The following is a 17082-nucleotide window of genomic DNA, read 5'->3' on the forward strand; positions in this document are numbered from 1 at the left end:
AATGACACCTACAGTATCTGACACATAGAAAGTGCTGCAGAGGTGGTAACTGATGTTTTCACCTGTAAGGAATTTTCTATGGACTTTAGAAGGGATTTGGATTTTGTGACAATGCTGTGCACAATAAAAGAAAAAATGACAAATGGCTGAATGTGGGGACCCAAGTGAGTGAGATTAAAAAAATCTATTTTTGTATAGGTAGATTGGGCCTCCAGGTAAAATCACATAATATTAGGTTGAATCATGAATCATATGAAGTTGCTGTTTTTGTGAGTCATAATGGTGGAAGACTGACCGCTCATATGGTTCGACGTGAGCAGTATCTTACCCAGGATTTCAAAATAGCTGTAGTGTGTAAAGCTTTTCAGATTCTTCATTACAGGCCTAAAAGTAGATTTTTTTACCAAAGAATTTTTGGTATTTGGAATTAACTTGTGTAACTTGAATTGTTTTTGGTCAACAAAAATTACATAAAATTAATTTTCACCATAAAAAAATGGGTGTTAGAATTCCATCCTAACTGAAACCTTGTGGATATTTAACATTCTGAAAACTTAATATATCTCAAAACTACAGCCTCCCACACCCCGTGCCATATGCTAAATCATTCTTTTCCAATTTCCTTCATCCTGTCTGGTTCCTTAATCTCTTAACTTTGAGGATGATTTGGATTTCTTCTTAACTGTATCCTTTATTGTCTGGAGGTTATGATTCTGACAATCCCCTTCCTGAAAGTTATCTTTTTTGGGTCCATATCTACCACATGGGTCTAGGTCCTCATTCCTTCATTCATGGAGGACTGCACTAGTCCATGCCTTTATCCCTTTTCAGTTTTATCCTTCTTACTGGCAGGTGCCAAGAATTTTCCCTTTGAAATACTATTCCCATGTTACACCTAGCTTGAGAATAGACAATGACTGTATATTGGTTACCAAATTTAAGTCTAAATTCCTTAGCCCAGAATAATATCTTTATACTCCCTAATGCTTTAGCTATATATCAGTTTTCTAGTTGAACCTTGCACATCTTTTCTTTTTCCTACTTCAGTGTGTTTTCTTACCTGGAATTTTCTACTGACCTCTCTTCACCCATTCATTTCTATCACTTCCTTTAAGACCAAGCTCAGAACTTCCCTTCTCCAGTGTTTCCTTTGTGCCTTCCCTTCTCACTCCTTAATTCTCTTTAATCCATGTTCCTTCAAAACTGATATACATGGTATAGGGGATATATTGAACTTTTAATATCTTGCTTTTCAATTCTTAGTCTATATTTTTTTTCTTTAAAAAGTCTATAGTTTTAGTCTATTGGTCTAAAATAATATAGACTATTCCCTAGTCTATATTATTTTCTTTAATTGAGTTTGCATTTCTTGAAGTCATGTAACATATACTTTACTTCTTAGGAAAGTACCTATTTTAGGGCTATAAATAAGATACATGCTAAAGGTTTATTTAAAAAATACCAACAGTGGCATTCAACAACTTTCAATGGTTAGAAAAGTCAACATGAGGGTATTTTAGAAATAACTGAATGTAATAGATGATTTTATGCAAATGTCCATTAATGTATTAAATCAACTGAAAAAAATTTTTTTATTGTAACTTACCTCACAGAAAGTTTTTCCACTTTCTACAATTGGTCGGTATCCAGTACAGCGGCACAAATTACCTGATTAAGAAGAGATCAGTTTTGGAGTGCCCGGGTGGCTCAATTGGTTAAGTGTCTGCCTTTGGCTCAGGTCATGATCCCAGGGCCTGCTTCTCTCTTTCCCTCTGCCCTCCCACCCCCTGGCTTATGCTGTCTCCCGCTCATGTTTTCTCTCTCTTCCCAAGTAAACAAAATCTTTAAAAAAAAAAAAAAAAAAGAAGAGATCAATTTTTAAGGAATAGTAATGAAATATATTCTTTATTTGTGCTTAATTTAAAATTAGATTTTTTCTCTTGGGAACAGAGATGTTCTTCAAAAAAAACTCGAGATTACCTTTTTTCCCTGAAATATCACAAAGGTCTCCATAATTTTTCCAATCAACTCTTGCTGCCTTATTTCCCACCCCTGTCCTAACTCATGCAACCCTGCCACTCCCATAACATCTCATTTGTCTCTTTGTTAAGCTTTTCTTACATAGTCTTTTCTTTCTCACATGTTCTCTTAGGGAGAATATGTCCATTTGTCAGGGCCCTTTTCCATGGGGTCTGCTCTAACACCCCAGCCAGAGCTGTACCACTCACTGTCTGGGTCTTTCTGCAGGCCTATCATCAACTGTGCTAGTGTAGGGTCATTTATGTATATTCTTCATCTCCCTCAATGGATCTTATGTTCCTGGAGAAGGCGAGGAGTGTCTTAGATTTCATGAACCCTCCCATTACTTTTTTACAAAGTATATTGAAATTCTGCAGCCAGTATAAATGATATTTATGAAGAAGTTTTTAATAAAATGAAAAAATTCTTATGTTACACTGTTAAAATTGTAAATACAGTATAAAATCATATATATAGTAGCCACAAGGATTCAAAATAAGAAAACAAAACTTATGCATAGAAAAGACTGACAGCAAACAGAAGTATGTGATTGTGGTTATTTACTGAGGGCAGAAATATGAATGAGATTTTTCCTTTTTAATTTTTTTTTGCATTTTTCATAATAGGAATGTGTTATTTTTTAAAAATAAATTCAAAATGATATGTCCAGATGCAGCTTAACAATTTCATAAGCTATATAAATGTGTGAACTGGGTAGGTTTAAACATCCAAAAGTGTAAAAGCTTGATGCCAGTGAGTCATGCGGAAACTTGGTTAACAGATTATCCTCTGTTTTTGTTTTTAGAACAGAACAGTTGAAGAAGAAGCTGCATGCTCGAGATGGAATTCAGACTCCATAATCTATCTTTCCTTTTGCTAAGAAGAAAAAATGTAGAAGTGTGTGAGTTAAGAATCTCCTTTTGGAGTCAAGGAAAGGAGCTGAAATGTCTAAAACATAACTAACATGGCACGAGATACAAGTATTTAAGAGGCAATGGACACCTTCTCTCTGATAAACTATAAGTAAATATTAAAGGTTAGAGAGAGCTAATATCAGTTTTCTGTCATGTTTTTGTCCTTGGCCACATAATCAGTGACAAGTCTACAAGCCCCATGGAAGGCCCACCACAGGGATGCTAATAGTAGCCACTGCAGAAATTCTTCCGATTCTACGGGGAAAAAATATGGAAATTAAAAAAAAATTTTCCCCTTAGTCTTGAAGAGAAAGACAAGATTAAATGAAGTGGTGATTTATACCAGCTGACCATTTTAGAAGACATGTGCCACACCTAACTGTATTACTTTGGACTTTACTTTATGTTATTGTTTCCCTTAAAATATTAACATGAAAGCTATCAGTGTGGCTAGGATTTATAATTCTAGAAGGAGCTCAAGCAAATGGATTGTGAACCAAAATATACCCTCCAAATTATTCATACCCTGCATAAGGTTATCTACTTCATCAATTTAGCCAAACTTTGTAGCACCACCTCCTGATGGTTGTTATGTGAATTACAGGCACAGAATCTGGGAGGAAATAATCCTAAAACTGTGCAGATGCAAAAAAAAAACCAAAACAACAACAAGTAGGGCGAATCACAAGATCTCTGCTTTTTGAAGCTCTCACTTCCTCATTAGTATGCATTATTTCATTGAATAAAGATTATCTATTCAGGTTGGGTTAAAATTATAATTGAAACCATAGGCCAAATTTTAGTAGTACTTTGTAAGAAAGTGAAAAGTTTTGAGTGAAGAAGTTGTTGAGAAACAAGGGAAAATACTATTTTTATATACCACTTACCATAAAATTTAAATTGCATTTTTACTTTGTTTTAGTCTACATCTTTTCATCATAATACTGAATTTCTGACTAGGCCTGTTTACTGAAAGGGACAAAGAGCTTTCTTATAATATTTAGAGGTTTACTTTCACGGCTTCCTTCCAAGAACCAGGGGCCAGTTACCTTGAAAGTGGGTAGATTTGTTACAGGAAACTACATTTGTTAACATGCTTTTCTTTCGTTTTTGTTTTTGTTTTTTTAATAGAAAATTGTGTTTATTCATTAGATTTGATAGTTATTTCATTTTAGGAGACTGACTTGCTAAGTTTATTTGTGATAACTAGTTGCTGCCCATGACTTCCTAATCCAACCAGAACATAAAAATAAAGTATCGGAAACTCTATCTTCTTTATAAAAATTTTTAAAAAATTAACTGTAGTAAGCAGAGTTAATGAATGAGTCTAACAGATTAATTTAAAAATAAACAACAAAAATCTCATTCATCCACACTACCCAAACTTCCACATTTGGAAAAGATAATATCATAAGTGTTAGAAAGAGCCTATTTGAATGCCTTCATAGAGGGACACCGGGATCCATCGAGGGAGAAAGATTTGTAATGAAACCAATATTGCCCAGTTCTTGGCATCACTGCTCACAAAAGGAATGTAATACTTCCTAGAATATTAAAGGTACTAAAGAGGCCTTCATGTTAGCCAGGTGCCTGGAATCTCAAAGTTTGCCACAGTGTCTCTCCATGGGCTAGGATTTCCTTTTCTAGTTACTCGGGCACTTTCTACCCTAGGCCCTACCTACAGAGGACCAAGAAATCTCACCTCCAATAGCTTTGGTTATCTGCTCCAGGGTTGGCTCTGGGTGGTTCCTCAGCAGCGTGTAGATGGACATCACCATTCCTGGGCTGCAGAAGCCACACTGTGTGCCATGACACTTGGCAAGTCTTTCCTAGGAGGAAACAGTACATTATTTATGCTTCAAACCTCTTGTTTCCCTACCTTGGATACTAGAAAGGAGTACAACTTATTTATTTAGCTTTCCAGAAATGAGTGCAGGGTAAAAGATGTTCACTCTGGAGGAAAATATTTCTATTTCTTGAAAATATTTTTATTTTTGAAAGCTGTTTTTTCTCCCCTCAAGAAAAGCCTAGTGGCAGGATTAATTAAGTGTCTTTAGTCTCCAGACTGATTTCTTTATCTGTGAAATAGGAAGTGTAGCTTAGGGCACAAGTAAAATGCTTTGGAGTCCCCCTCCTGTGAGTTTTGGTCCCTACTAAAGCTCATTAACTGTGTGACCTTGGTGATTTACTTGACTTTTCTTCCTCTTTAAAATTAGAATAATAAAAAAATATAAATAAAATTAGAATAATAATGGTATCTACCATAAGGGATCACTGTGAGAATAAATGAACAAGTATATGCAAATCACCTAGCAGTTTCTGGTAAGTCATTTTTATCCTCTTCTCCATCTGTATTATAGAATTTTTGAAGACCTAAATGACAAAGTCTATAGAAATGCTTTGAAAATTGTGAAGTGTCATTTAGTAGTGTTGTGCCATTCATATATTTAATTTATGCACATTCAACTTTTGTGCATTTAAATACAACAACAAAACAATAAAAATAAGTGTGGAACATGACTCTGGGTCTGTCTTGTGTTTCCTTTCCATGTGTCTCTCACATGGTACGCAACTTAACTGGCTGGCTCGAGTGTGCTTCAGATGTTTTTAAATAAACATTTTTCAAATTCACCCCTAAGATGAAAGCCAAATGCTTCAACTGTAACTCAACTAAAAGGACAGATATTGTTCTAATAGCAGAGGGAATTGTGTTGGATTTATCACTAGATGGCAAGTTCCTTGGGATGTGGCATACAAACCGCCCTATAAATGTGGTGGTAAAGGTTTAGCAACAGGATCTCTGGGAAAAAACCCTCTAATTTGTAGCTTCCATCAATTTTAGTAGTATAAGGTGTCCTTATTTTAATTTAGGGTAAGGGTGGGGCTGAGAAGTAAAGATATGCCAAAACCGAAGAAGGAATCTTGCTTTATACACCAGTCTCTAAGAAAACCTTAGTTATGAAGCACTGATTATGGCAAAATGAAAATTGAGAAGCACAGAGGATTTCAAAGTTGGTGAGAGTACAGCAGACTATGTGGGATGTCTGGTTCCAGTCCCACTACACTCTTACCTGCACGGGGTGAATCCTGGTGCTGATGCTTCCCACGCCTTCTACTGTGGTGACAGCAGCCCCATGTAGAGAGCAGATAGGCACCAGGCACGCAGTAACTGGAGAGTGACTGTGATGGATATTTGTAAAGAGAATACATTGGAATCATAGGGAGTGAATAGTGTCATTCGGGGAGTCCAGGAAAGTCATGGGACTACAGTTCCTGAGAATACAGAGAAGACTTGGTAAAAATCTATAGATTTCTAGAAGTTTCTAGAAAAGAGTTTACATATGGCTGGTATCAAGTGGTAGAGAGAAATGGAGAAAAAGAATAATGAACAGTTCTGTGTAAGACTGCCAAGAGACGTTCTTTATTAGTCCCCATTCTAGGGAGAGGAAATCTTTTACTCTTCAGATAGCTCACTGACTGATATAAACCCCACCATGGGGTAGTTTAGTCCATTTGATTTTCAACTACGTGCTACTTTTAAACATACAGCCACTCTGCTTGCATGCTAGTCCAGTTAAATCAGAATCTTCAGGGGTGGATCACTTTACCACATTTTAAAGCTCCTCAGCCAATTCTAATGTATGGCCACGTGTGGAAGCCACCCGCTTACGCCCTCAGCTTGATCATCTTCCCCACAGCAGAGTCTGTGTTGATGATGAAGTGAATGTGGTTGGCCCCAGATTCTCATCTCACAGGTTGGGAATGTGGTCCAGATCTCATTAGCCTAATTTAGTTTCTTTATTCCCACTCAGACCAAGTCCCATTCTCTTTCAGGCATGGGATATTGTCCCTCTCCTAGGAAATTTTTCCTTTATTCTCCTACCCTGGAAGACAGTAAGCATGATATTCTGAAGAAAAGACAGGGGTTCCTGGGAAGCTCAGTCGGTTAATGTCCTACTTTTGATTTTGGCTCAGGTCATGACCTCAGGGTCATGAAATCAAGCCCCCCATCTGGCTCTGTGCCCAGTGTGGAGGCAGCTTGAGATTCTCTCTGCCCCTCCCACACCCTGCATCCTCGCTCTGTCTAAAAACAAATAAATCTTCAAAAGAAAAAAAAAGTGCTGCTCTTGGCTCCACCAGCTCTTCCGTCAAAGGCATTTGGAAGCCACCCAGCTGGCTGAGAGAGTGCTTGTATACAGAGAAAGAGTGCGCAACAGATACATTTTTGTTTTTTGTGTCCTCTAAATTCGCCCTCCCCCATATTACATGTAACTTCCCCTTAATCTCAACCCCCCTCTCTCCTTGCTCTCAACAGCTCTTCCAATGTTCATTGCTCCCCTCAGTCTTACCCTCGTACCTCATCTGGAAAATAGAGGCACGAGCCCCACCCACTCCCAGCCCACCACTTCTCACCCAGAGTCGCAGTCACCCCGCTCTGTGTTCTAGGCCAGGAGGGCAGGAATCCTTCCTCCTTCTCCCTGTGCTCTGGCTCCCATTTATTCTTCTCTCCCCATGGGCCTGCCCCGTCACTGATAGTCCTCTTAACCTCTTCCCCTCTATAGCCTCATTCCCCTCAATTCCCTTGAGTTTAAAAGTAAATTCAAGAGTTTGCTGTCACTACACGAAGCCCAACCAAACCGATGTCTCTCTCCAGCTACTGGCCCATCTTTCTTTCCCTTCTTAGTCAAGTTTCTTCAAGAGCCGTCCACAGCTTCCTGGCCTTTCCGCCACTCCTGTGCCGTCTGGACCTCGTGCGTCGGCCTTGTCCGTCTGCTCCAGGAACAATCTAATGGCCCTGGGTCATTCCCTGGAGTCTCATGTATTCTCATATATCGACCACCTCTACCTTCTTGGAACTTTCTGCTCTTGTTATTCCTTCTTCAACTCCCTCTTCCTCTCCTTTCTGAGATGTCCGTTGTTCTATGGTGTCTTGAGCTGGTAAGTGCAGTGTGCTACATTCCGGACAGCCCAGGGCTGAATGCCTGCCTTCACTGCCAAATGGCCCACATGATCTCGAGCCAGTTATTTAACTTTTTTTGCCTCAGCTTCCCCTTTTTTCAATGTGAGTGATAGTGACGCCTATCTCAAAGCTGCTTTGGAGACTAAATATGATAATATACGTAAGCTACTTTGAATGCTGCCTGGTATATGATAAGCATTCAATAAGTGTTAGCTATTTTTATTACCATTAATATTTAGATTGATAGCTTCCAGTAAGTTATAGGTCTGGATGAGACCTCTTCTCTGAGTGACAGAACAGTTTATCTAGATGCCTGAGGACAATCCCTCTTAGGTATCCCATAACTAATCTAGTGCGATGTGTCCAAAGATAAATTTACCACTTTCCCTTTCTCTGCTCCTTTCCCAAGTTCCCTAATTTGTAGAGAGCACCACCCAGTGACTTAAGACAAGAACTTGGAATCATGCCAGACAACTCCTTCACCACCAATTTCAATCATCCTGAGCAAATCTGCATTTTAGGCCAAGATAATTTGAGATCCCATTCAGCTCTTCCAGGCAAATAATTCCTCTTAGTGTATGTCAAAGACCTAAACCTCCTACCAAGACAATGTATCACTACTTCGTGTTTAAGGCATTCTTGCCTGACCCCGAATTCTGACATCTCTTGCTTGAAAGCAAAGAAGTATTTGTATAGCAAGAGAGAACATGGCCCTGAGAGACTGGCACACAGGGCAGTAGATTCTGATGGGAACAAAGTCCATGGGAAAGATCTGGAGCTTACGAAGCTGCAGGCTGAGCAGGCCTAGAGGTCCTGTGAGCGTGATAAACACCTGGAAAGAAGAGAGGGGAGCGCCTGTGGGCAGGAAAAGCAAGACGCACCTCTGCGTCCTCCCCAGACGTGCCTAGGGCAGGACTGGGCCCAACACAAAGGATACCGGATCTTCTTGGTCTTGGGGTTGTATCTTGACACCATGACCGTGCAGGCGCCGCAGCCTCCACTTCCACAGCTGTACTTGGTGCCTGTGAGGTAGACTGGACGGAAGGGAGTCAAGGAAAAAGAGGGGCGCAGGCCACTTTGCTTTTTACGTTGTTCTTCCTCGGATACCGGTAACAAGAAACATGTTTTCTTGTTTCTTGTTTAGAGAACTGTTCCATTTTTTGGCATATAAATGAGCACAATGGGGAAAGATGAGAAGAAATCCTTACAGACTAACACTGTCTTATCCCAAAGCCTTGAGGCCACATGCCTTTCTGATGTAAAAGTTTCCATATTTTACAAAGGTTAATAAGATAGCATTCCCAAGTGGGGCTAGGGCAGCACCTTGTAATCAAACACATGAATATTTCTGCAGTGAACTATAGGGATATTCACACTAAGTGGGAAACAGGAAGGCAACCAAGGGCCTCATGAGAGATCAAGGTTTACATCCAAATGCGGTGTAAAAAGGCTTTTGAATTCAGAGTTGTGGATAAGGGTCACCAAGGAGGTGGCGGGAAATAGTGCATGGGAAAAACTTCGAAAACTGTCTCTGGGAGCTTAACTTGCCCTGTTCAGCAATGTATGCTTCTATCTTCTTACTAGATTAGAGAATATTAATTTAATACCCACAGCTCCTGAACTGGTACTGTCACCAAGCACTGTGTACCTTTTCCCTGTAAGATGTTTATAAGTTTTCATAAAGAGAGAACAAATAATATATGTAAATCCTCTGCTTTAGATTCTTTTAAGAATCTACTGGAATTTGCTTGGGGCCTTTTTTGGGCGAGTTTAAAAAGCATCTCATGGGCAGAGGTCATAATTGGCTTGGGCAGAATAGTGAGCTGATCGGGATATTAGGGGACAATCCTGGCTAGAGCAATGGAATGATGGGTTAGGAAACCAGATTGCAAGGGGTTATATGGTGAGAAACAGTCTGGAAAGAAAATGAGGCATCAGGCACACATAATTTTTTAGATAAGTTTGGCAGGAAAATAACAGAGAGAAACAAAGGGATGTTTTTAGGTGGGTATGTTGGGAGGCAAAAAGACAGGGAGAGAAGAAAGTGAAGGGAGAAGGAAGTGAAGATCCTGAAGAGAGGGGATAACATTATCTTGTATATATCTTGTATATGTCTTGACTCCCCAGAGCCTAACACAGTGCCTGGCTCTTAGTAGGTATTCAGTAAGTATATATATTTTAACTTATTACTTTGAAATATTTATAGTTTCATAGGAAGTTGCAACAATAAAACAGTAACAATATCTGTCACCTTGCTTCCCCCAAAGATGACATCCCACATAGCTATAATACAACATCAAAAGCCAGAAGCTGACCTGGGGATTACACTGATAACCAGCCTGGGGAGCTTATGCAGAGTTCACCACTTACACATGCACACATACCATGGAGGTACTGCTCTACGCAATTTTATCTCCTAAACAGATCTGTGTCACCACGCCCACAATAGCTCGTGCTTCCCCAAACCTAAGACTTTTCCTGAAAATTTATTGCAGGTCTGTTGAAGGTACTGGAGGGGTAGGGAGTAAAAAAGTTCCAGATTAGAGGGGGAGAGCTGAGGGTACATTAGCTCTATGCTGGAATTGTGAAACATGTTTATAGAACCTTGTTTTTCTCCAATAAGACTTATGAAATGGTCTAAGTGACAAGTCAGGGAAGTCCTCATGGGAAACTACCGCCAGTGCCATGTACCCCTGAGCAGTTGGCTGGATGTTTTTAACGTTCCTGAATATAAAATGTTATTAGGGTGGGCATGAGACTCAAAAGGTCATAGTTATTTCTAAAGTTACACACTCCTGTTTCACTGGATGATTCTTTTGGTTTTGCTCAGGTGAAAAATATGACAAAGCATGAATCTCTCACTTTTGGATGACTTTTGTAAACTCCAACTAGACTCTACAAGTCAAACACAAGGGTATTTACCTTGAGCAAATACAGGGCGACTTTTTTCAAGAATCTTAGCATGTCCACTTTTTACCACCCAGTCCAGATTCATTACAGTAAAATATAAGGATATGGACTTTTCTCAGGTGGTATAGTAGGTTTACTTCAGGATCAGCATTCTTCTCTACGACCTACATTGTGAAATGAGAAAAGGGATTTTAGGAAGATAGTACCAACATGTTAGGGCAACTCTAACCATTGTTTTGGGGACATGTTTTTGACAGATGGTAGCTTCACAGGGGGAAAAAGATAACAAAGGAAACCTTTCTAACACTTGGAACCAATTTTAAAGAAATTATGGAACATTATTTCAACATCTCTGAATTTTCCCATATATATGACAATTATAAATTCTGGATTGCTTTTCCTTATAGTCACCCAGAGAGGGCCCAAATGGGAAAACAGATACATAGATTCCAAAATCGACTCAGATAACTCGTGGCCATAGGAAGTCACAGAAAAGGTCAGCCAGAGATTTCTTAACAGAGTCATGGGGTGTATGTTACAAAGGGAGCCCCTCCTGTTCCCATACCCTGCTCCCAGCCCCCTAGTGAAATGGAGGTGCCACTAAGCAAAGGACGAGCAGACGGGAGCATGAATCTGGCTCTGCCTCTCATGTCGCACTCCTGGCTGTTACTGCCAATAGAAAGAAGCTGGCACATGAGATGAAAACCGTCTGCTTTCGCTGGCCCAGACAGCTCTTCTGCTAGGTGTAGTCAGGCGAGATTAGAGAGAAGGGAAGAGAAACTTACAAGGAAGTGTAGCAATGAACCCGAAACAGAGGACATTGTTCCATTAAAAGTGTTTTTTTACTGTTATCACCCTAGAAAAAGGCAACAAACCACATTATTCTTCATATGCTGCCTATTTCCAAAATCTCTGAGTCCTTAGAAGATTTACTCAGCCAGAGATGAGCTCATCACCCCTCCACTCAGAATCTTAGCATGAGGAGGAGGCTAAGTATAGTGGCATCTCAGAAACAAAGCATTATAGTTAACTTTGCTTTGACACCCTAATGTGTGGCTATGGAAATTATTTCCAAAGGTGGGAGCAAGATAGGGGGTTGGGAGTGATGGTGGGCAAGCCAGGACTAATATAACTTCCTCCTGTTTCCTCTGTAATGGGGGAACCCAGTCTGACGACACTATTCTATGGTATAAAGACATTGATATACCTGAGACAACATTCCAGATAAATAGTAAACCATCCCCCAACCACTTTAGATGCCCAGTGAGTGCAACACTTGATTTAATGCTTTCTCCTTCAATCATGACAAGGTCTGCTCAGGTTCCAAATGAGGGAAAAGGCAAGATTAGACTTTGAGAAATTAATTAAAGACTGCCAACTGCAATTCTGACATATCAAATATATGGTACTCCCAGTCATTTCAAAAAATATTTCAGTAATCATATGAGAAATAGTGGTCATACCAATAGCTGTGCTCACAAAATTGTATGGCTACATCCTGTTTCCTCCAGTAATTTATAGACACTTAGGAAACAAATCCCTTTTTAGTAAGTATATGAAAACAGGGAAAACCTCACCAGTAACTGGAGAGATGCAAACGAAACCCCCGAGACACCTTGTCCATTAGATTAGCAAACCTTAGGAAGGGTGATTATAGCAAGTTTTGGCACACTAAAGATTGGTAAATCATCTACAGGCAAGGAAACAGCACCTGTCATGCAATGAACTATGGGAAAAGGAACTTGTGTAGGATTCTGGAAAGCCACCTGGCAGGACCTCTGAAAGCAGCATGGTACAATCTCACTCAAAGATTCTCTTGCCAGTGTTGGTGAGGAGACACATCGTAGGATGTTCACTGCAGCATTTCTTGGGGGTAGTGGGGAATTGGAAGCATCCTATGTGTCTATCGCTAGGGTCCTGGATAAGCAGAGTGAAGGATGTGCACAGTCTGGAAAACTAGCATGCAGAAGTCTCAGGTTTTCAAAGAGCAACATGGATAAATCTCAAAACGGTGGTGAGTCACAAAAGGGAATTTATAAGTCACAATACCACTTGTGTAAGAACACACACACACACACTCCTGTACACCACCACGCAGGCCAAGCACTGTATATTTCTAAGATACATCTATATTTCTAAATAACCATATGGAAAGTAGATGGGAAGGACATATATATAAAATGCACAAGAGTAGATGCTTATGGGGGAAAGAAATAAAGAGATGATAGGACATAAAAAGAAAAAAAAAAAAGAAAACAGAAGAGGAGTCTTGTCCAGACTGTGGTGATGGTATGCCATGGCCAGAGATGAGTGTGCTTTGCTCAGCTCTGTGCCAGTGGGTCTAAAGAAAGGAAAAACAACCGCAAAAATAACAACAAAACCAATTTCTACAAAGAGGTGTATAATTTCCCCTCTTTGGCCATGTGTAACTTGTCTTAGAAATCTGTAAGACAGAGAAGGGTAAACACAGCAAAATATCAGCTGTGATTGCAAAAGATCGAAGACCTGGAGAAGGAATAATCATGCTAATGTAATATTAAGGGAGAAATGGTTTTATTCACCAACAAAGGAAAAGCAGCAAAGTCCATTTACCTCATACTCAGAATAAGTTCTTAGCTTCTGAATTACTACAAATTGTCACTCACCAATAATCTTTCTGATGTTCAGGTCATTCAAGGTCCTGGCCTACTGGTAAACATTATTGCTAAACCCAGACTTTTTTTTGTTTTTTTTTCTCTGTTGTTTAGTTCAAAGGCTTTCCTAAAAATGATGTTTCCCTGCTATTTGACAAGCAAAAATCCCAAGAATTCTTGCCTTGATTGAAGTTGTGTTTCTTTCTTTAGGGAAGAACATCAGTAATCGAAAATAACTGAAGCTTGAGATCAATTAGCAACAAGTGACTGTCCAAACTAATTTTTCATTTTAATACTTAACTAGTTTTTTTTTTCTCTAATTGTCCCAAGGCACCTCAAACTTCCCATGTATTCATTTTTCTCATTAAAGTACAGGGTTGAGAACAACTGGCCCAGGCTAAGCATTAGAGCCGCCACATCTCTTCTGAAGAGAAGGCAGCTTACTTAGTAGTCCATGTTTCAGACAGAGTGGCCTCTGCTTCTAGGTTGATTCATCAGCCTGAGGTAATTAAAGCAAAACAAAATCATTCTTTGCTACTGTTATCCTCAATGTCATATAGGCCTTCTATTAAAATAGAATTGGTGAGCTCAAGTAGAGCTAATATCCAAAAAAAAGGGGAGAATGACAGTTTTTCATACCTGTGTCAGAACTGACTTTGTAATATAACAAAGAAATGAGAGTTCTTACTGATTCCAAAAGAAACTATGCCTTAACACTGTGCACCAAACCTTGAACTAATGATCAATGTTCAAGTTCATATTACTATAGATGACTTGAAAAAGAAGAGAGAGGATAAAGATATTACGAGTGGCACTGCAGTAAAAAAAAAAAAAAAAAAAAAAAAAAAAAAAAGTTAGCTTGGCTTTTGTCCCTGGTATACAAAAATTCACATTAATCCTCTCATAAACTTACCTTTCTTCCATTCACAAAAAAAATCAGTTCATCAGAATTAGGAACAGAAGCCATCATACCAGGAAAAGAATGCCTCCACCAGAATAGAGGTTTGTCTGTCTGTTCTCAAGAGCAGATGTGTTAGAGCAAAAACCTGGGTAACCATTAGCCTTGCCTGCTGCGTGGGGTGATTTATAGCCACGCTGCCACGTGAGAAGCACCAACCAGGACTCTCTGCCCACCCTGCCCGCAGGGACTTGGAGTGGTTCCTGGCAGCGTCCTGTGTTCTCCTTTCCTACAAATCAAGTCAGTGTCTTTGCCCATCCCTTTTGGAGTTTGACTGGTTTCCCTAGGGTAATGTATTTAAAGCCAGATAAAACTTGAGTTTTAAACAGGCTGTTATCTGGCCAAGAAATCAATCAACAGTGCTATTAAAACTCATAAAACTTCTTTGACTTTTCAAAGCAGATCTTTCTTTGATTTTTCCTATGCAAAGGGAAGATTCCACCACGCATAGAACTAAAGACTTCATAAAATGTGTCATTCAAACTCAATTATAACAACATGCAAGTTTATTCTCCTTCCTTAATCTTTTTTTGTACTCACCTTGTTTCTTCAAGGTTCATGACATCAAACTACCTAAAGCCATGAACATGTACAGAGGCTTGCCATGCTCCAATCTGTTCTCGGGGCTTCATCCTTCAACAGCTCGGTGAAGAATTATCATCTTTGATTTAGAGACAAAGGAATGGAAGCACAGAGATATTGGACGACTTGCCTGGTGTCACACAGGCAATGGGTGGCGCAGTTGCTCCAGAGTCTGTGCCTTTCATCTCCTTCCGGTGCTCCACATGGAAACCTGGCAGGAAATGAGGCTGGAGGAACAGGCACTCCTGAGTATGTAGGGAAGTCTTGTAGGCCTAGTAAGGGTTAGGCCGAGTCTTCTAAATATAATGGGAAGCCATTGGAGGGTTTTGAGGAGGGGATGACAGGATTTGATTCAAGTTTTGTTTGTTTGTTTTTAAGATTTTATTTGACAGAGATCACAAGTAGGCAGAGTGGCAGGCAGAGACAGAGGAGGAAGCAGGCTCCCTCCTGAGCAGAGAGCCCGATGTGGGGCTCGATCCCAGGACCCTGGGATCATGACCTGAGCTGAAGGCAGAGGCTTTAACCCACTGAGCCACCCAGGCGCCCCTGATAAAAGTTTTTAAAAGATTGCTTTGGCTGCTTTGTAGAGAATGAAAGGTAGGAGCCAGATTAGAAGAGAGATGATTAGAAGTTACACAGTGGTACAGTCAAGAGATGGTGAGGCTAGGACAAGGGTGACAGTGGGGAGATGGGTAAGAAGGGGTCAGATTTGCTGACAGACTGGATGTGAGGTATTGGGGGTGGTGATTTAAGGATGTCTCCACAGTTTTTGGGTTGGGCAGGTGGATGAGGCTATCGTAAGTTCTGTTTGGACATGTTAAGTTTGGAAAACCAAAAAAAACATGCAAATGGAGATGGTGAGTGGGTTGTTGGATACTCAAAACAGGCTTTTTTTTTTTTTTTTGTCTTGAGAAGGAGGACTCCAGATTTGGGGCAGAATTTCACCTGAGACTCCAATCCAGTCTTCCTTTAAGTTCTAAGTTCTGACCTCACCAACTGAGCAGTATGCCTACACACTCCCCTGCCTCATTGCCTCCACAGTTCCCATTCTCATCCTCTCTGATTGCCCCTTGCCCAATAAGGGTCTGAAGGACCAACAGGAGTTTACCAGAACAAAGAAAGAACATGTTTAGCAGACGAAACCATTTGTGTAAAGTCAAGGAAGTCTGAAATTGCCTATTATGTTTCAGAGATTTACAAGTAGTTTTATTCTTATACATGAATTGCATGGAAATGAACGACAGAAATAGTATCAAATAAAATCATTCAAAAATATTTGTGTGCCTGAAAAGATCACTTTCCTCACGGAGCTTAGGGGTGTGTGTGTGTGTGTGTGTGTGCATGTGCGTGCATATGTGAGTTCTGTGGGAAACTTAAGGCATTAGATAAAATGACATGTATTTCTAGTGTGGTGGAAAATAAGCTAGAGAAACAAGGTAACTTCAGGAGATGGCAAGCAATGTGATCAACAGGTTAAGGCAATACCAAGTGACTTAGGAGACTAGTTTAGTTTTGGGTAGTCAAGGCTGGCGTGTGTTTGACCTGAGTACTAAAGGCAAGCCCTTAGAGAGGCAGCACGGGAGAGGAGTCTCCAGTGGCCCTGAGAAGGAACTGAGGTTGGCATGTTAAAGGGCCCCTGTGGCAGGGGCACCTGGATGGCTCAGTTGTTAAGCATCTGCCTTCAGCTCAGGTCATGATCTCAGGGTCCTGGGATCGAACCCCACATTGGGCTCTCTGCTCAGCAGGAATCCTGCTTCTCCCTCTCCCTTTCCCACTCCCCTTGCTTGTGTTCTCTCTAATAAATAAATAAATAAACTTAAAAAAAAATAAAAATAAAAGGCCCCTGTGGCAGACCGTGAATGGCAGGATGAAGGGAGAGTGAGGGGAGGTCAGAGAGATGGTAGGGGCCAGGACCAGGGGTTTGCAGATTTCTAAGGTGGGAAGGGATGCCACTGGAGACTTCTGAGCAAAGATGTAGTATCATGAAATTTGTATTGTATCACCCCACTGTTATTATTGGTAAGAGGGTAGCTAGGAGACCAGTTCTGAAGCCCTTTCTCTGTTGCCTGTTAGAGGCTGATGAAAGCATCAACCAGGGTGCAGGGT

General features: G+C 40.2%; 1 protein-coding gene across 1 annotated transcript in view; it reads right to left on the minus strand.

Moving 5' to 3' along the window:
• The window catches only part of LOC308340044 (aldehyde oxidase 4-like), a gene marked incomplete at its 5' end in the record, with an annotated part of 57174 nt that extends 42768 nt beyond the window's left edge, over positions 1 to 14406 (minus strand). The window contains 6 exons of the mRNA XM_080799197.1: positions 1607 to 1668; positions 4636 to 4762; positions 6005 to 6113; positions 8831 to 8927; positions 10892 to 10967; positions 14350 to 14406. Coding sequence (XP_080655323.1) covers positions 1607 to 1668; positions 4636 to 4762; positions 6005 to 6113; positions 8831 to 8927; positions 10892 to 10967; positions 14350 to 14406 — 528 coding nt within the window. The remainder of the gene's footprint in view (positions 1 to 1606; positions 1669 to 4635; positions 4763 to 6004; positions 6114 to 8830; positions 8928 to 10891; positions 10968 to 14349) is intronic.
• Between the last annotated feature and the right edge of the window lie 2676 nt (positions 14407 to 17082).

Source organism: Martes martes (genome assembly GCF_963455335.1).
Source record: "Martes martes genome assembly, chromosome: 3".
In the NCBI taxonomy this organism is placed as follows: Eukaryota; Metazoa; Chordata; class Mammalia; order Carnivora; family Mustelidae; genus Martes; species Martes martes.